General features: G+C 35.8%; 1 protein-coding gene across 1 annotated transcript; it reads left to right on the top strand.

Annotated features, from left to right (window-relative positions):
- The first annotated feature begins 877 nt into the window (after positions 1–877).
- Positions 878–17379, top strand: LOC110440342 (protocadherin beta-3-like). Its single transcript, XM_021483360.1, has 5 exons — positions 878–3888; positions 13979–14140; positions 14837–14984; positions 16555–16919; positions 17227–17379. Exons 1-4 carry the CDS (start codon positions 1222–1224, stop codon positions 16893–16895), a joined length of 3318 nt encoding a protein of 1105 aa, XP_021339035.1. The 5' UTR covers positions 878–1221; the 3' UTR covers positions 16896–16919; positions 17227–17379.
- The last annotated feature ends 3384 nt before the right edge of the window (positions 17380–20763 follow it).

Below are 20763 nucleotides of genomic sequence, written 5' to 3'. Positions count from 1 at the left end.
ATGGCAAATAGTTGAGTTAGCGTACATAAAAAGGTTTTTCATTGACGTACGATATCAGGCGCGTTAGTCCGCCTTTTGCTGTGAGTATTATACCTACATGGACGATGCTAATGTCTCCACTCGTCCGACACAACATAATTTTTCGATACTAATGACCACTTAAAAAGTCTTTGAAAGCTCAATATGAAGGCCAATACTTGTGTAGTCTATTACTCTCCGAATCAGTGTATTAACGCCCATTCGCTCCTACCCGGCCCTACAACAATTTTTTATTCATAACCCATAACTCCCTCAAAGGAGTCTTTTCTTAAGGACCCCCTAACTATGACAATACGCGCTTATAGACTGACCCCACCCGGCGGAGTGCAGAGAGTAGATGGGATCTAATTAAAAATCGTTGACTTCCTGAGATTATTCTGCAGCATGTTTTGATCAATTCTGTTAAGTGATTCTTAGCGTCTTTCACATATACCGTAAGCTCCATGTAGCAAATTGTTTGAAAAACACAACCGCAATAGAGAACCAAGCCTTTTACCGAAAGGTTAATATTTCTGAAGCGAGTGTATTGAGAGTGTGTTAATATGGAGTGTTTGTGGCGAGTGAGAGACAGAGAGATATAAAACATGAATGGCGGAGAAAAGACGCGATTAAATCACGCGTACGAATTTTAAATATATCCCTTAGTCCACTACCGGTCTGTAGAAACAGACCCCCATAGCTTATTTACATCGGACATGAGATGTACATTAAATCTGAATTACTCGCCTCGATGAATTCATTACACGGTGAACGACGGCGGCGCTGATTGGTCACGTCCGCGGGGTAGGCGTGGTCTAGAGACAGTGTCGTGGAGGTGTTAGTAGATATGGACAGAGATAGGCAGTGACTGGCGGCCGTGACACATGTGTTTATGTACGCTATATACTAAACATTGATACATATCACATCGCTACCAGGACATGGCACACACAGTTACAATATTTGTGTAGACTTTGGCCCCAGTTATGTAAGGCGAGGATTAACGTGTTAAAAGGCGAGTACACTTCATTTCGTACACGGATCGGTATTAATTAACGATACAAGTAATTCTTAATAAAACGGTAATGTATTTATTTTGCTGTATTTACAGACTGAACCTCCTCCAGATGACATAGGCGGACATGGTGTGTTGAACTTGGTGACAACATTTCGTGGATATTTTACACTAGAGCAGACTTTAAAATGGATGTGGTACAATTTCTGAGTTTGGATTTATTTTTGATATGTGTCTTGTGCACGTGCATGGTCCCGGGGGTAGGGGCGAAGGATGTGGCGTATTTTCTCGCAGAAGAGGAACAAGCTAACTTCTACCTAGGAAATGTTGCTGCTGATGCTGACCTTGCTTCAGAGGCGACTAATCCCGCCGACCTCAACTCCATGAAATACAGTTTTCTTACCCAAAGTAACAACAACGAAGAAAACTCTTTAGTATCTTTGTTCCACATCAATGAGAGACAGAGCTCTCTCTATACCGCCCAGCAGCTAGACAGGGAAAATCTTTGTGAGTATAAGGATGAATGTGTTTTGGAATTAGAGGTGATCGCGAGATCCACATCCGGAAGTCTTTACAAGAAAATCAAAGTTTCTATAACTCTTCTGGATATTAACGATAATTCTCCATCCTTTTCTGTGCCATCTATAACTCGTGATATTTCGGAGGGGTCCCTAACGGGGTTTTACATCCCCATCGAGGCGGCTAAGGACGCTGACACAGGTAATTTTTCGATCCAGTACTACATACTAGAACCCCCATCGTCCCCCTTTACTGTGGGGTACCAGGAATTTGTAGACGGCACCTACAGTGTCCGAATCGTCTTGGACGGGCAACTGGACAGAGAAACCACTAGTTCGTATAAGGTGAACGTAATCGCCCGGGACGGAGGGGAACCCCCTAAAACCGGGGTTCTGGAGGTTATAATTAATGTTTTGGATATCAATGATAATCGCCCCAGATTCAATACCCAAATGTACAACGTCACTGTCAATGAAGACGTTGCTGTAAACACGACGATCACAACCGTGTTCGCTGATGATCCTGACCAGGGTGAAAACGGACGGGTAACGTACAAGCTCAGTCCTAACCAGGCCGAGAAGATCCCTACCCTCTTCACTATTGACGAGTCCTCGGGTGACGTCATCATCGTAGGGTCCCTCATCTACGAGCCAGGCAAGAGTTACACCATCATCGTGGAAGCCTCAGACAACGCCTTACAGCCTTTGATTTCACAGTCTAAAGTATTCATACATGTTCTAGACGTACATAACAACCCGCCAGAGATCAGTATAGACCCCCTCTCTAACACGGAAGATTCAGAGATTCTGGAAAATGCGATATTGGACACTGCTGTTGCTCACATCACTATCTTTGATCCCGATACAGGTAAGAACGGCATCGTAAACTGCTCAGTTGTGAACAGTGACAAGTTCACGTTGCAAAGGTTCGCGGTTCACGAGTACAAGGTTGTGTTGTCCCAGGCTCTGAACCGCGAGATTAAAGACAGATACGAGGTGACGGTTCACTGTCATGATATCGGTACCCCACAACTCAATGCCTCCGCCATGTTTGTTGTGCACGTGATGGACATCAATGACAACACCCCGAAGTTCACGCAACAACAGTACTTCGTCAGCGTCCAAGAAAATAAATCACTCACCTCTAGTGTCATGCAGGTCGCTGCCAATGACTTCGACAACGGCAAAAACGCAGAAGTCATGTTCTCATTGGATTCGGAAGGACAGAAATATTTCAGAATAAGTGAAACATCTGGAGTGATAACTGTTAATTCTGTTTTGGATCGAGAAACTGTTAGTCAGATTTCTTTCTCTGTGTTTGCTGCCGATAAAGGCTCGCCCAGTTTGACCGGAAGTGCCCAGGTGAGGATGATTGTAACGGACGTCAACGACAACAAACCTGAATTCATGGAGGATACATTTGAGTACAATTTGGAGGAAAATAACCACGTGAACATCAATATTGGTGTACTAGTGGCGAATGATAAAGATGACGGGAACAATAGTCAGATCACCTACTCTATCCATCCTAACTACCATGCAGGGATTCCCTTCGCCATCATGCCCAATGGCAGCATCTTAGCCACTCAGGTCATAGATAGGGAGGCAAAGGCAAGGTACGATTTCACCGTTATTGCCGAGGACATGGGGAACCCATCTCTCCGAAACTCCGCGCACGTGACGGTGTTCGTATTGGACGTTAATGACAATAACCCCGAATTTGTCTTTCCGAACGCCCACAATAATACTGTGGTCATCTCCTACCAGACACCGGTCAATACCATTGTGTCCACTGTCGAAACTAGGGATATCGACGAAGGTATGAACTCTAGAGTGACGTATTTCATGAAGGACAAGAACTTTTCTCATATTTTCAAGTTGAATAATCTCTCTGGGCGTATTGTACTGGATAAAGCGTTAACTGTGGCGGATGCGAAGAAATATACATTCGGAATCATTGCCCAGGATAAGGGAACCCCTCCTAGGATAAACGAGATTGCCATGTCCATAGTGGTCACTACTCAGAAGATTGGAGGTGACGTCACACCACCGGAAGTGAATCGTCAGTATTTCCTTATCGCTGTTGCCATTTCCTGTGTGACGGCTGTCATCGCCATTGTCATCATTCTGACCATTTGTCTTATCAAACGAGCTGATAGGATAAAACAGAGGTATTCCGAAACTAAGGATAATTCGGATGGACCTCTAGGGAGACAGGAAACGAGGAAGAAGGTCAGCTTCAGTATCGATGACAGAGCCATGACAACCATGCCCGGGGGTCGGTCCAGCGCTCACGAGAATCACCTATATCCGGAGATACCCGCAGGATCTATCCAGGTAAGTTATTGTTATTTTAGTTGTTTAGGTTCGTTATCTTACCTGTTATCAAGCACGTGATAAATTGTTCTACATAGGTATTACAGCCTTAAGCCTCTCCATGTAATAACCCCGGTCAGGTATCATGTCACCAAACTAAGGATCAACACTAATTTATGTGACCTGTCAGGCCCGTCCATGGGGGAACAATCCTTTTAGTGAAATACGTGAAAGATACAAATGGTGCTATCATAAAACGATAATGATATTATCACATCGTAATCATGTCAACCAATATTGGACAATTACTAAATCCTCTACTCTTATCTTTTGACATAAAAACTTATATATGGCATGCCAATAATCTTTGTTAGTATCTTCCCATTTGTTAAAAAATTCACATATCTAAAATCTATGCTATAATGTCAGATATCTAATACAGGATGTAACTCTGTAATACTGTAATACTGTAACTCTGTAATACTGTAATACTGCAATACTGTAACTCTGTAATACTGTAACTCTGTAATACTGTAACTCTGTAATACTGTAATACTGTCATACTCTACACACATGCACATGTAATAATGAATTCCACCCTATTATGTAACTATCAACATAAAATGGCATGCAAAGACACCCTACACAAACAAACAAACAAACAGACGAAAACATGCAACTGTGTTGACGACCTCTCGTTTGTAAATTTTTACCGTTGAATTGTCCTATCGTCTTCTACATTAGATACACTATCGAACAAAACACTTCTGTGCAATAATAAACACAAAACCAAATGGTTCATTTTATAGTTTCATTAAGACGTGTATATTCCTGAAGAAGAATATATTAGCTTGTTTTCATCTCTGACAGGTGAAAAGTTCAAACCCTAACAACTTCACATGAACAAAACAAACGTTAACTGATATTCACTTCCTTAATCATACATTGTTCTTGAATAAGTGAATTAAGGAAAAGCTTCAAACAGAGAGATATACCACCTATGATTCATTAAGAAAACTTGGAAGTCTATTTAAGAAACTATTTTGTCTACTAAAATCAAAACGTGAAAAACCCACTCAGTACCTTTACAAATAGTTGTATCGTGAAATATCGATACTTACTAATACTATATAAGGCCCAGTTTTAAAACCTTGTCAGTGCTATCCCCTAGATAGGTGATGAGGACTTTAATTGAATACTTACGAGAATTTTTCTCATTTTAACTTCTATCTTGATTTAAAATTTCTGGTCACAGCATTTTACAGGGATAGGTTAAATGTGTAGGCTTTTATGTCGTCCCTCCAGGGTCAGCTAGAGATCGTATCGTGTCCTACTCATCTACCGAGAATGTAGCCATACCCGTAAACAATCGTAATAGATGAGTTAAACCAATTTATGATACATTTAACGTGTACTCTTGATGAAGCTCATCCAATAGCTTATTAAAAAGCATGTCACTCTACCGGTACAGGTAAACACGTATTGTTACTTGTTGAGCATCAAGATGTACCTATGTAATAATATTCGATTCATGTCCATTTCGTTCAGGTATAACAGTTTCAATACCTGAAGTGTATAAAAACTGATATGAAGTTGTGTTCGTTTCCATATACCGTGACGAATATGCCATATCATTTGTAAGAAATATTTTATAGCAAAAATGATTGATGATTGATCATATTTATACATATATACAGTTGATATATGAATTATGGATAATGAATTATTAAAATCACATCCATGTTTCGAATACGATTTTAATTTTCATTGTCGTGAATGTCAATGGAAACGAAGATTTTGTTTTCTTCTTTAACAAGTTTTCCTTAATATAAATATACTTAAGTACATGTATTAAATGCCGAACTGTAGACATTAAAATATACTTTAAATATATTTATTTAAAATAGTTTAAATAACTTCTTCTTTCTTGATGCTTCTATTTATATTCTCTTTGTCAAAACGCTTCCTTTTTTGTCGAGTAGATGTACTAAAAAGACTATTTTGAACGCTTAATTATGAATCATATGTAATTAATTTTATATTGTTAATGAATAATGATAATGGAATTTCAAATACCTATTAATTTAAAGTCGTGTTCGAGCAAAAAAAAAATTGTTTGAGAAAATATCAACAGGTTTAACCATTGAAACAGTTTGCAAACTATTTCCAATGAATTTACAGAATGTTTTAACGATTTGCACAAAAATGAACAAATTAAAAGTAAGCAGCTTAAACTTGTCAAAATATTGTGATTCATGTTGAGTTGATGTCTCTCCCTGTCACCTGATACCGAATGGGTCAGAAGATCTGAATATGGGTGATTATCATGCACAGGGGGATCATATCTGTTGCAAGCAACCCCCTATGATGTAAAACCCACCACCCCACATGTGCGAGGTGTCAGAATGTTTAAAGAAAACACGCTTATAATGGCTTCATTTTGTCCGATTTACTTAAGGTCCGGTCGCGTTCATCGTGACCCGTAGGTAAACAATCCCATGTTTAGATGGCCGAAAAATCCAATTTCTATTAAACGAAGAAAAGAATGGGCTGGAAATTTGAAGCGGAGTCTCATAAATCTCCACCTGCCTCTCGGTGTGGAAGACAATGTGTCTGAATTACCAGGGTGCTTTATCCATTCTGTCCACCCGATCAAGGCATTTCTCATTTATATCCCTATTCACTACATCACATAAATGTCTTGGAAAATGGAGTAATCCAGCCCACTCTCTCTCTCCCCCCAACCCGCTTATTTACGGGGAGTAGATAGATGCCTATCCCGGTGAATCATTGTACGTGGCTGTTATTCAATTCGGCAATACTTCAATCTGAGCATCTCAACCCTCTGTCAAGTTAGGTCCTCTTGCATTTTGTCCAATTATGAACCGTGTTGTACCTTTCTGAAAACACCGGACATCTAAGAGTTTAGAATGTCGTACAAAGAGCAAGCATGATCCACATGTTTCTATTTGAGTAAAAGCTCCATTATAAAAAAATGGATGTCGAATAAACACATTTTGTTTGAGCAGAAGTGCAAGTTGACAAACCCTGAAATGAGTAGATCAGGATGGGTGGTACTTGATGGATGCCTATCGCTGTACCGGCGACTATGTCCCCTTAATGTGAACGAGTGTTCTGGTTTCAGGCTACATGCTCAGGTATTGTTACCCTGCAAAAGAAATAAAACAGAGGGACTTTACGGAACATTCCGACGTTTAGTACTCGTAACTTACATAAAACAGTCTTTCTGTCGAGTCTGTTTTGATGTAGCAATGAGCTTTATAGTATTGCATAATCAAAAAGGTTCGCCGAATTGAATTAAATGTATCAATTATACATAAACTAATGTTAGGGTCAAATGTTTGTGGTTTAAGGTGATATAGAAATGAGTTTCTTCGTTGTCACTCTGGTACCGGAAAAACGTAATTCATCTGGATCACCCAGCGTCCTTATAACCAAAATCGTTACCAGGAATTTACTATAAAATCGAAATTACTTTTTAATGAAGGTAGAAATAGAGATTACACATTTTAAACGAGACCTCGTGCCAGACTGACGTCTGTACGTAATGGTCAAGCCCTGACGCAATGACCAGAGGTCAAATACTTGTAGATTTAATGATTAATAACTATGACTTTCACACATGTCATTGCTGAAAAATGGCTTTCCAGTTCGTACCTCTAAATTGTTGAAGTGTCAACCAAACTTACTGAACCAGATGATAATTATTTTATATATCATTTCTTCACGAGAATGTCTCGCCCTACAAATCCGACAGAGATTCATTCGAGACTCATTACTCGACTTTTCATGGCTAATTTGTGTGATGTGTGGTCATAATTTGGTGCCTAACTCTATTTTTCTTGACAGCGATGGAGATGTTATCAAATACAAACTGTTTACTCTTGACTTCTCAAGTGTTGCTAATTGGAGGCCAGTTCAAATACACTCTATAATTACTCGGATGGGTCAGGTATTCCTTTCACTGTTTACCTAGGGAAATCGAGAGTGCCAGTAGCCAGGTAGTAGACCAGCATACCACGAACCCTGTCTCGTGAGTTATATGGCACCCGTCACTCACACACGGAACATTCCTCGTGCAAAACCCAAAGTATGGCGTCAGACCATGACACAGGGAGGAAGGTTCAATTCATAACTAACTACTAGAACTAAGGTGTTGCCCGTGTGTAGTGAAAATAAATGACATTTTTGAACTTTTTACAAAAAACTTCCTATCCTAGGAGTGTCAATGATTAGCAGACTTTTGCAAGTGTCAACGGCTAATGACAAGGATTAATGTTTGGTGAACATGCAAAGGTTTTTACCGGATTATCCCTGATCACAACGCCTAGAAGCGAACACCTTAAGTGCTCTGACTTCCTTTAAAATCGTACAGATTGTATAAACACGGTTTAAATATGGTAGCTACTGCACTTATAACAGGGCGTACTTAAATCCATAATCTAACTTTCTAATGTAACTTCATTTAAATTATAACTTTACAAAATTCCCTAAGGTGGTTTAGTACCATAGTTTTAAATCCATGGTTGAACATGGTTTTAAGGTTGTTTGATAATACTTAACAATATTGATGAACTATATTACACACTAAATAGTCGTCAGAACACCAACTTTGTGAAGACAAACAATCTTATATTCATAAAATACACCCGTCAGTTGTTCAATGTAAAGATAAGCCCTGTGTCGTTTATTGACATAATGCATATCCGTAGTTCAATGAGCTATATGATATAACGAAGGTACTCAACATTTACAATTAAATGTAACGATCTATTCAGATTGTATCGTCTTTGTTTAGAATTATTATCAAAAATCTCTTATACATACAATTGAAGTAATGTTACGGTGAAAGGATATAGTTTTCATTCGTAAATTTGTCTTGGGACATTGATTCATATTTTTTTTCGATTAAATTATTTAGGAAATATAAAAAAAACACATAAATATTGAGCTTGATTATTTTTTAACAACTATAATATTGGATCTAACCTAGATGAAATATTCCCATAGTCATAAACACATTGAACACTTGAAATGTTAGTGTACATTTACTCAAAAAGAACTTATATTCGTATAGATATTTTCATAACATAATTGATAAATGGTAAGGACATATTAGTTTAAAATAATCATATAAGTTATCGTGGGAAATATCTAATATACATATTTGTTAGCTTGTTGCGTTCTTTTAAGCTCATAAATATTAAGAATTCTTAGGTACTTGAGTTAAGAATATAACATGTAGCTGTTAGTGTGTTCTTCTATGTATATTAATGGAACAAACTTGTACAAATGAAAAATCTGACATAGATTTCATAGTTAGCGTGTTTGGAAATATTAGAAATACAAACAAGATATTTGATAAAACCTAAATACAAACAAGTAATAATAGCATTAAACTCCCAAATAGACACCTGCTCAACTTTTATAATATCTCACGATATTAAGACATACCTGAATAATAAATAATATTAATACGTTTTTTCAGCTGTCGCCAACCAGATTTACTCTATATCAGAAAAGTAAACAGTTCATATTAATTTTCTATATCAATAATGTCCTATAGATCTGTCCTGAATAGATCTATTCAATATGTATCAATTATGAGAACTAGTTGTCGTAAAACGTCATTCATTTTACTCCATTAGGATTTCAGGATCAGTATAATATAATAAGTTAATAGATATGATTAAATTGGATACTTATCTCTAAGTCCCTGTTCATATTGGATATATTTCCCCTCGAATGGCGTGAGTGGTGATTTAATTACATAAATATGTGTGCCCTTTTCACCTTCGGAACCGTTCAGGCTTATGGGAAAACATTGGTGGTCTGTAGGAAAGGGAGCGAGCAATGATCGTTATCATAAAAAAAATGCTTTGAATAAAATGTACAAAATATAACAAAATAACTTTAAGTGGTCATGCCAATATTTAAAATTTAAGAATTCAAGGTTATTTCATTTACAAACTGGAATGGATGTTTTCATACCGTAAAAATACTCCACAAATTTACCACAGATGGTGGTTATATAGAAAAAGTAATCAAAACTATCAAACTTGATATTGAAACAACCTGTACAAGGCTTTAATTCGTTCTGGCATGTGAGAGAATTTTACACCGATATGATGATCTAATATATAACAACAGATGCTAGATTCAATATAAAAACCATTATACGCTGTCTTAAACGTGTACATGCTGACTATTATATATACTCGCCGGATAATACCCAATATGGTTGACGAAGACTGATAGGTTTTCGATAAAGATCAAACCGCATTGTAGCCTGTACTCGGAAATTGATTTTTTCCTATATAATAATGTGACCGAGAGATGTCGGAGTTTAACAGGTACGATGCATTTAACATCTAATGTCAAAGCACCTGTAACAATGAAAGTGAGCATCTGAAGCTTCAAACAAATATTAGATCTTGTGTTGCCTAATCGCTCGGAAAATCCTTTCTAAATGGTCACTGAATAGATCGCCTATCTCGCTCAAATAGGTGGGCCTTGTATTCGTGGGGAAAGAAAGTGAGGCCACCGCCCTTGATCTCGATGGAACAGGATAGGGGAGGAACAATATGGTCCCCTACTGTCTAATGTATATCGGGGGTTGGGAACCTCTTTATGCTGATGACTTTGCCTTGATTGTGACGTATTTCAATCTCATCGATAACAAAAAAAGATATATAAAGTCATCTTGGAATGGTTTAAAACCTATTTTAATTACATTTAAAAGTTTGTGACTGTTAAACGTATTTGTTTTGTTAGCTAAAGCAAATATAATCGTACATTTAATTGGTAAAATGATATCTTTAACGAGATTTAGTTTTAAATACTTGGCGACGCTGATTGTCGTGTGTCTGTCTGCAGCAGTGTGTTGTAACACACACAAAAAAGATTAACAAAAAGTACATTAAATGGCAGGCAAGCGTACACATGTACACAAAACAAGGTTAGTCTAAGATTAGCAATGCTGCAGTTCAACTTGAAGGCTTTGCACAAACATTGCTGAAATGTTGTCTTAACATATCTTAGGAAATAATAATTAAAAAATATTAAATCAACATCTATCACTGCATATTTGTTGTAAATTTATTAATTAAAGAAGTCAAATAAGTTAATATTTAAAATAATAATTTTTACTCAATCACTTTGATAGACATTCACTTTTTCATGAACAACTTCTTAATGGATATTCGTAATGAGCTTTATTCACCGTCATTCGACTAGATATTGTGGTGCGTTGATTTAAAACTTGTAGGAATGATATAGCTTTATGAAAATAAGAGTCCTGGTCTTGCTGTTTCAAATTAGGACTTACGTTATTCATAAATATAGACCATTGTTAATATACCTTTTGCTAGTTAGTGACACCGCGAGACGGAATGTTGGCTTCGTTCAAATCGCCGAAAAACAGCTTCAATTGCACGAAATATTGCAATTAACTCGATATCATAGGAATACTGGCAAGTGCAATCTGATGAAATTTCTGACCTCGGGTTCGACTCGCTGTTTGATTGAATATGTAATTACCGGTAATACACTCGGAATGCAAAATACATATTGATAAAGTCTCGATTCGTTATAAACGTATTCACCGGGCAATTATCGTAATTATCCCGAGCGTAAATGGTGAATCATAAATGAAAACATCCCGAGTATTTACGTTTGTCCATACCAACCCTAGTAGAAAAGCAAATTGGAGAAACACGACACCAACATAACTATCTTGTCTCATCACAAAATACCTGTTCATGCGAAATGGGGGTCATAGGGTCTTCCGTTATATATACTGTATCATAGGTACAATAAAGGGCTGAGGATTCCTATAATACAGATACTACAATGCTTAACTTAGAACGTGAGATGGGCCCAGCATATCTACATAACTCATTTGTATACGGTTATACTTATCTCTGCTAAAAGGATATATTGTTGAGTAATTTTAATTTACAGCCGCTGTGATCTCTCTGATAGACTAAATAACCAATAGAAATGCAAAATAAGGAAGCATATATTTTAGTCGATACAGAAATCCAACTAGAGCAAATATTTGTACTGCACCATATGGCCATCCCATTCACGTAGGACTTGAAAATTGAATACTGTATAATTATCTACAATTGCAAAATAAACTTATGTATTTTTATGAAATTATAGGATATACAGTGTCAAAAGTTATTCACAATTTATTTGCTCTGTTGGGTTGTTTTGATTTCATAAGAGGGAGAAATGCAAAACAGTTTAAAATTATATAAATAGTAGAAACTAATTAAACATCACACACAGTCCGAGTTTTTGAGTCATACAAAGACCGGGTGAGGTAGTTAGGTATTATTACACATGTATGTGAAGCACGGTTGTTAACTATGGTTGTTAACTATGTATGTTTACTATGGGTAGTTTACTAAGTATGGTAGCCGGGGCTTCAACATCCACATCAGAGAACGTGTCTGTAGGTCGCGCCAGACCTCCTCAGTGAAAATAAACACAAACAATACTATCAAAGACAATTGGCATACTGAAGGGTGTTCAAATAAAGTCCGAACAACATATGGTAATGGCTATATGAACTAGGGAAGTCCACAGGAGGTATCAGACCGGACATTTTAACTCGAGGTATCTTGACGAGTGCCACTCGAGTCGTTATCTTCTCTGCATGTAAATATGGAATCAAACGGTAAAGTGTTTTTGTCACCTAGCTGTGCATTTAGTGAGAATTGTATATTTAGGTGATAAATCATAGCTTAAGCGTTACATAATATCGTATCCTAACATTACAGGTATTTCAATGTTTCGAGTCAGCTTAGCCTGATAACTAGACAACACAGCGTTCTATCATTGATAACGCAATTAGTACGGAAACGTCAAATGGAAACTATCGTCTTTGGAACTGTTGATAACTAGAACGAGCAAGGTTGAATAGACGCGATCTAAACGGAATAAAGGCGTAAATCATTATGCTTAATGAAAACTTATGTAAATACGACAGAAAAAATATTAAAATATGGATAAAAAGAATCAATCCTTCTTGACAGTTTCTAATATTAATATTTAGCCAAGACATTACCAGGTATTGTGATGCTTATGACCTAACTTTGCTTTGGACATCTGTCACAAATTCAAACAACAGATTCTGTTTTTGTATACAGCGATAACGAGTTATGAGAGAACGAAACCCTTGATGGCGTAGCATATCCAAGTATCTGTAGTTAAATCTGAGATACCAATCTCGTTTCAAAGCCACGTGACTCATTGTCTCCAAAATTGAAAATTGTGTATCAGTGGTGCCTTTCTACATCAGCATGTAGTAACACATGCTAATAAAATAAATCACTATTTTGGAACACGCCCACAAAGATTGGTGAGAAGCACAAATAAAATGTGTTTCACAAAAGTATGCTTATCATAATAATGTTATGACACAGCATACATTTGCATATCAGGTATCATTGTCTCTAGCGTATAAAGTACGTGTAATATATAAATATTAAATAAATGATATCCTGTCAATTTTGATGAAATGTTTGGCTCAATAAAATCAAAACTGATTGATGAATTTCTTTGGAATATTTAATTTAATTTTAAAGTGACTTTAAATGTAATCAATAAATCACTCGTTTGATTAAATGTAGGAAAACACCATTTACACAGATGAGATTGTTTTTTAAAAATTATAATAAGCTTAAAATACAAATAAGACGTAATAGTCATTGCACCATCATGTTTTCATTATCACTGTATTTTGTTATTGTGTATCGTGTTATTGATAATTTTGATTGATAGTAGATTAAGAATTGTGTCATCATAGTTCGGTAATCGCCATTCTTTTACTAGTTGAAGTTAATTTTTCTTCCCCTTCCTCGACAGTTTCGTATAATACAATGTATATTTCGACAATGTTTTGTAATACAATGTCCTTTTTCGACAGTGTTTTATTGTACAATGTCTATTTCGAAAATGTCGTAAATTACAATGTCTATTTCGACATCTTAAAATACGATTCTTATGTCGACAATATTTTTAATACAATACCTATTTTGAAGTTGTTGTTTGATACAATATGGCTAATTTTGTTTTACAGGTGTCGTTGAAGAATCCAGACCGCGGTCACGAGAGCGATAGTGGACAGGGAAGTCTGGACAGCGGCGACAGGCGGCATCACCAGCTCACAAGCCTCCAGCTCCATCACGCTCTGCTGACCTCGCCCAGCGGCTCTAAGAACCGGTCAACCGTATCACACATGGTACGTAAGCTTATCAACATCTGTCACACACATACGGGTATACACTGGCAGGAGAAAAGAAACGTCAGCTTACCAAATTCATTTTAACAATTAAACCCGCACTCATTTTGTGAAAAGCATTTTTACTTTTTATTTAGATTTGGAATTTCTGAAATGCTTTTTTTAACGTATAATCACATTTATTATTATTTGATTAACAGTGAACACAGTTACAGACGATTTTTCATTTTCCATTTAGGTTATAAAGCTGACCCCACCTTTTTAGAACATCTGATGAAACAATATTTCAGAAATAGTCCGTTAAATTTCTCTCCTTCATTGTAGAACATATTAGTATCATTGTACTGTTTAGCTCCAATTGTTAAGGGTTCATCTAAGGCAGTCACGCGCTGTCGTGTTTTCATGACATTGTGGATATTATTAATCCTTCAAATGATTCGCTCTTTGTGATTTTTTTATTTTACTAATAGCAAAAATGTTTCTATTTGGTTGACCAAATTCAATAAAATTTATGCATTTGGACACATATTAACCTTCATTTGTCTGAAAGCCTCTAATTACATTGATAATAATTGAAGTTTTAGAATTTCTAATAAAACATATTGGAGAGGAATGTCATCAAGTTCAGTTTCACAGAATTACTTCAAACGTGATTATATTTCCATAATAAATATTGACCTTGCTTTTGTCCTCCAGTCACCTCCCTTGTCAGGACTCATTACTCACCAGGAGGCGGATAACCATAGCGACCTGTCGGGCGAGGCAAACACAAGCGACAGTGGGCGTGGCGGTAGTGATGATGACCTCAATACCAGCTGCATCCTATCATATTCGGGAGACTTCGGTAAGTTTCGGAAAAAGAAATCTGAAAATAAGAATAAACTCTTTTTTTTCTTTCTTACTATTTCTAAGTATTGGTTTATTAGCTAGGTACTTAGGGTTTCGAAATTTGTACATTTCTAAATGTAACTGAATACAATGACACCTCCGTATTTATACCTTGAAGTGATACGGAAATTGTTGTTTCAATTATGCAAATGATATGTCGTTTTCGAAGATAAGTTTGTAATATGAATTAAGATAAAATGATAAAGTAAATCATTTTACATAAGATTGTTCATAAATGAATGCTTGATAAGATCAGTAATGATAGAAAATTGGAATAATTTACATAATTTATTAAATAAAAGAAAAAATATCATCGTGTATGTAGAAGTTTGAATTTCACAATATAACAAAAACTTCAAATTGATGGGCGAATATTTTCTCATATTTCAAATGAGATATGAAGATCAGAAAATGAATATTTCATAAATATTGCGCGACGGTATATTAAAAAAAAAACATTTCATGAGGCAAAGGTTCGGCGTTATTTCTTACACGAAATTGTCGCTGAGTGACAGTGTTTCTGGAATTTTGACATGTTCTGCGTGAAGTGTCGATGATTGATGGATGGATGAGGGTGAGAGAGTTTGTCGACCAGGTACATACATATGTAGATGCTTCCGTCTTCTTCCATAACAAACCATCACTGATTCATATAATCCTGAGGCGCCCGCAAAGTTTGCAGATCTTGTCATGTTTAGTCACCTAGACAATATTTAATATTAATTTTATAATCTGTAAAATTATGGTTCAATACACAAGAAAATAAATCGTATGCTTAAATTTATAGTCAAACAAAACTAATGATAAAAAAAAAATTACAACTTCGTTTTGTGAGTTTCTTTCCAAAGAAAACATTATTTTAGTATTTTTGGTTAAGTTAAGTTAAGCTGACAAATATTTCAATATTTGGGCCCCGATACACATTGAACGTGTCTTTATATTATATGTACATAAGTTTATACACTAACGGTTAAAAGTTTGACGAGCGACATGACAAGACGATGAGATCAAATAGTTAGGCTGTATGTAGAGTTTTACCTGGAACGACACTCTACAAGGGAGTGATTTGTGTTATTAACAGACACTTAGAGAGCAGCAGATGAGAGCTGTCACATTAACGAAACTTAATGTTTAATGTTCTTAATGTATCAAAGCGAAGTACATAAAATACAAGAAATAAAATCATCTTCGAAATATACGCATCACCGATCAAAAGAATTGTAAAGGGAATTTAAAATAATAAATTAGTATATATTGACTCAGGTGAACTAAATTTGATATAATTCGTGTTTGTACAAGTGTCAGTTTCAAACCATCAAATGACTCAATAAAACCTTTAAGCCTTTTAAAGATAAATATCTTATTTTCTACACATTCTTTGACTTAACATTTACAGTACACGTACATGCAAAAACATAGCGGTACAATATGGGTTGTAAGTGTTTCCAATTGATTACTGTTGTCGTATCAAATCAAATGATGTTAGTGACCGTATTTAATAATGTTATTCTTTCTTTTCATTACAGATCACTTGGCGCATAGTCCCCGAGGGAAACACACGCCTAGAGGCAGTTCAAAAAGCGCAGGCAAGCGTGAGGAACTATTTCCGCTTCCGGAACATGATTATGGACAATTAAATCATATGAAGCCAACTTTAGCTCCACTATCGTTTGGAGATAGATTTTTTAATTACGAAAGCAATCAGGGTGGACTTTCTCCCGTTAAATTTGGAGGTGTGTCCCCAACCGGAAATTCGTTTATACTTAGTGGAAACGACGACAGTACAACGACTTCCGGAAGTTACGTATTGGATCACGAGGACGATTATGTTGACGTCGTGAGACCTAGTAGACAATGCATTGTATAACATCCGGTCTGAGGGCCAGAACTGGTAAGAGAAATAACTCTTTGGTGTGATGTCATTTTGACCCAAAAAATGGCATGCAATAGCATTTCATTTGTCGAAAACCAATGGAAAAATCGTGAATAACATGACGTCATTGATCGAATCTGCAAACAGACTGAACTAAATGTATTGTCTAAATATATAAAACCCAAGCATATTCCTTGCATTTTCCAACAGATTTAAATGTAGTTTTTTTTTATTAAAGGTTTATATCAAAACTGAATTAGATTTAATCTATTTGATAATTATGTTTAATGAAAATAAAAACTAATAAATGCCTCTTACCTTCTAGGAGGGTTTCGGATATGTTTCCAGTCCCCGAAAAAATGACGTCCCTTCATGTCTTTAGATTGCCGTCCGAACCACGCCTGCCAAACTGACAAACCGTCACTATCTATCCTAACGCCAAGTCTACCGAGTCAACTGCACAGTCCCTTTCACACAGGTATATATGTTACTCAGTCTTTAATAAAAAAAAATCCCTAATTCAAGTAATCGAATGTTTCACGTGGATGTAAAAATTTCCGAAGGTCGATTAACGTTTATCGAACAATGATATCAAAAGTAAATGTATGATCACTATACGAATGCAATTTCACCTTATAACTAATAATGACATGCGAGATGCAATAAACCTCTGTACATAACCAGAATTAAGTTCAAACATCGCCTTGATACAAAATACTGTGGAAGGTAGCGATCACGTTGTTTTACCTCAGTGCCACTGATAAGTTCTAAATAGACGAAATGGCCATTGCTATGGTGTAGTAAACATTTACTTTGTTTGCCTTTTATGCAAATACATTTTTAATAGGTGATTAATTTCTAATTTTTTCTATTATTTGTTTATATATGAACGAAACTAATCTATTTTTCGGTGAAAGGATTTTTAATTGTGCGTAAAAGTGATGTTTAGCTACGCTTCATATGAAGTTTCATGTATTGTTTTTTTGGATCTTTTCAGAACAAAAAGAAAATCAAGAAATGAGGGAATTGATACTCATGTAACGTTTGTGATATATGCATTGCTTCACTTTACCATGGAAATCATGCATGTGTGTTTAAGGAACACTTCTACAGGAGAATGTAACGCTCGGCCTTGGCACAGGAATGACGTCTGTCAATTTCCTAATAGATGAAAATCCTGATTGATTTTGTTCATGGTGCTTCCAAATTACAAGGAACAGAAAACTGACTGTTACAATGTATAATATCAACACGATGGGACATCTTTCATTATCTTATTGGTGCTTACAATTGTCGACGTCTTCGTATGGAAGGTGCAGTCCCGATGTTTTAAAGCAGTATTCAATGTGTTCAAGTCTACAAGTGATACACATTCACGCAATTTGTGCCAAATATTGTTTATGAGTGCTGTATTAGTTATTGATATCTCGCTCATAACTGATCTCGTTTTCGTCGGGTTGTACTAGATTCAGGGGGATGTGTGTTAATTTTTATACCAGTCATATCAATCTATATGATATTAAGGATGTTTTCTTGATTTGAATTTGTTTTTAGTTCATCTACAAATGTATGTGATCATTTTGAACCCCATTCCGATCACACATGCTTTTAAAAATTAGGATAAATCAAAATATAAACAACTTATCACAGCATCAATACATAAGGGCGAACATTCAAACGATCATCATGAAACCCCCTCCAAATATGTTTTACATGTTTGTCTTACTAAACAAAGGGACACATGAGTTATACTATTCCGTTTCGTTTTTAAACATACGAGATCAGAATGAGCGTGTACTGTCAGTAGATGATGACGTTTATTTGTCTAAATATGAATGAAAGCCACATTCACTTTTCGATCATTGACTATCTAAACAAAATGGATAATCCCCGTGTTTGCTGGGAGTCGCGGACCGTGGTAACTGGTGTCACATCGTTCATGGTTTCTGTTCTGTTGTTGAAATTTCCCCTCAATTGCTGTTTTAAGTCCGTGTCGGGTTTTGAATTATCCTTTTTGTGTTGACGCAGTGATCTAAGTTTATATTTCTTTTGAAATTTAAAATCGTTATATTCCAGGAAAAGAAGTCCGATTGATGTAATTTTGTTTCTGTAAAAGTACATATTTCAACGCTAATGTTATTTTTGCGCTTTTGGCGACAGCGCTTAATCGAAGTTTCTGCATATAGTTATTTATGCATACATTTTGATTGCGCCAATTCATGTTAGACTTATCTGTTAAAATTCGATCATGCGCTAATATTTGAATACTCTAAAAATAACTATGTTTACAGTAATAAGCGGACCATTAAGCTTATCGAGTTTGATATAAGTGACCTAGATACATTAAAGTGTCATGGTCTACTACAAGTTAATTGATTAGAAATAACTCGGTGAAACTCGGCTGATCCTGCTTTTATCCAGAACAGTCGTTTTCCGGATTTGTCATTAATTAGTTATTACTTAATATTATTGTTGATGAATCTGATATTCATTTTCTTAACAAACCAAAATGTCCGTACTCCTGACGCTTCCCTGTATTTCGACTCAATATGTGTGTGTTTGTGTGAAAGATGTTATATTGTGTGAGAAAGTAATTTCTATTTTTCTGAATGAAATTTATCAACAAATTATTAATCTCTTATAAGAGTTGTTATATTTGAAAAATAAATGAAATGTTATAAAATATATTCTCGTAGCATTTGTTGTACTTTGAAACTTCAGCTGGTTTTGTTAGGCGAAACCCATTTACACGCTTATCTTTGAATTTTACAATTCAATTTCATTACGATCATCTCTGCAGTGACTCAGTAGCCTTAGGGATGTACTATTTACGTATGACACATTTCCGTTTACTTGACAATTCTTAAATAGTATACGCTCTGAAATTTTGAATGGAATACATTGGGTCATATTATTTCAGAAAGAATACGCATGAAATTCATGAATATGTATGTCACAAAATACAGTTTCACGTACCTTGATCACATAACATTAGAAATAACTTTAGGATTTTCAACAAGCTTCAACCTTACCATAATCAAATAATTTAATCTTGCTTGTAACAAGCATTTCCATTGGCTTAAAAAAGTATGTTATCATCCCATAACGTAAAGAAATGACGTCGCCATTTGTAACGTCGCTTGTGATTAGTTGATACAGCGGCACAATAATTTCTAAGAGAAAAGAGTCCATCAATAAAAGCAGATTTCCATAGGGATTGGTTATAGTAGTCATAAACTAAGCCTGCAATCATAATTGATTATAATTATTGGAAGCATATGTATTTCACAGGTGCAGTTTCATGTACCTTGATCACATATATAAGAAATTATCTCAATGATTTCAACAAGCCTCAACGTTGAAGTAATCAATTAAAAATACGACTGAAATTCATAATTGATTTGCTATTATTTAAGGAATGATTTTTATTTTTTCAACATTTATGAGGTCATAACAACAATGGGTTTATGGACATATTGAATGAATCGCGTTAGCGATTCATGTAAAATATGTCCAAAAACCCATTGTTGTTATGACCTCATAAATGTTGAAAAAATAAATATCATTCCTTATATTTACATTGACGAATCCTTTCAGTGGATCGATATAACAACGAATAAAACAAATAAACAGGGTTTGTTCCTGCTTATACACGGGTGCAACGCAGTGGCGAGAACAGTGTTTTTTCGCGGGGAAATGTGACACTATCGTGAGAGATCTTAGCAACCGTCAACAACAATAACACAACAAAATGTAGTTCCATATTCAATGTTTATTTGTAGCACAGGACACGTGAATACGTGGATATTTCACAAAGCACAGTTCAATAATATTTTAAGATGTAAGAATTAAGCATCTAGGT

The sequence above is a fragment of the Mizuhopecten yessoensis genome, unplaced genomic scaffold, assembly GCF_002113885.1.
Source record: "Mizuhopecten yessoensis strain PY_sf001 unplaced genomic scaffold, ASM211388v2 scaffold11179, whole genome shotgun sequence".
Classification (NCBI taxonomy): domain Eukaryota; kingdom Metazoa; phylum Mollusca; class Bivalvia; order Pectinida; family Pectinidae; genus Mizuhopecten; species Mizuhopecten yessoensis.
Note: the sequence above shows the minus strand (reverse complement) of the source record. Positions and strands in the feature narration are given on the sequence as shown.

Coding starts and splice junctions, on each gene's coding strand:
- LOC110440342 (XM_021483360.1), top strand. CDS start 1,222: ATGGATGTGGTACAATTTCTGAGTTTGGATTTATTTTTGATATGTGTC. Junction 3,889..13,978: donor TACCCGCAGGATCTATCCAG/GTAAGTTATTGT, acceptor TTTGTTTTACAG/GTGTCGTTGAAGAATCCAGA. Junction 14,985..16,554: donor ATCATATTCGGGAGACTTCG/GTAAGTTTCGGA, acceptor TTTTCATTACAG/ATCACTTGGCGCATAGTCCC.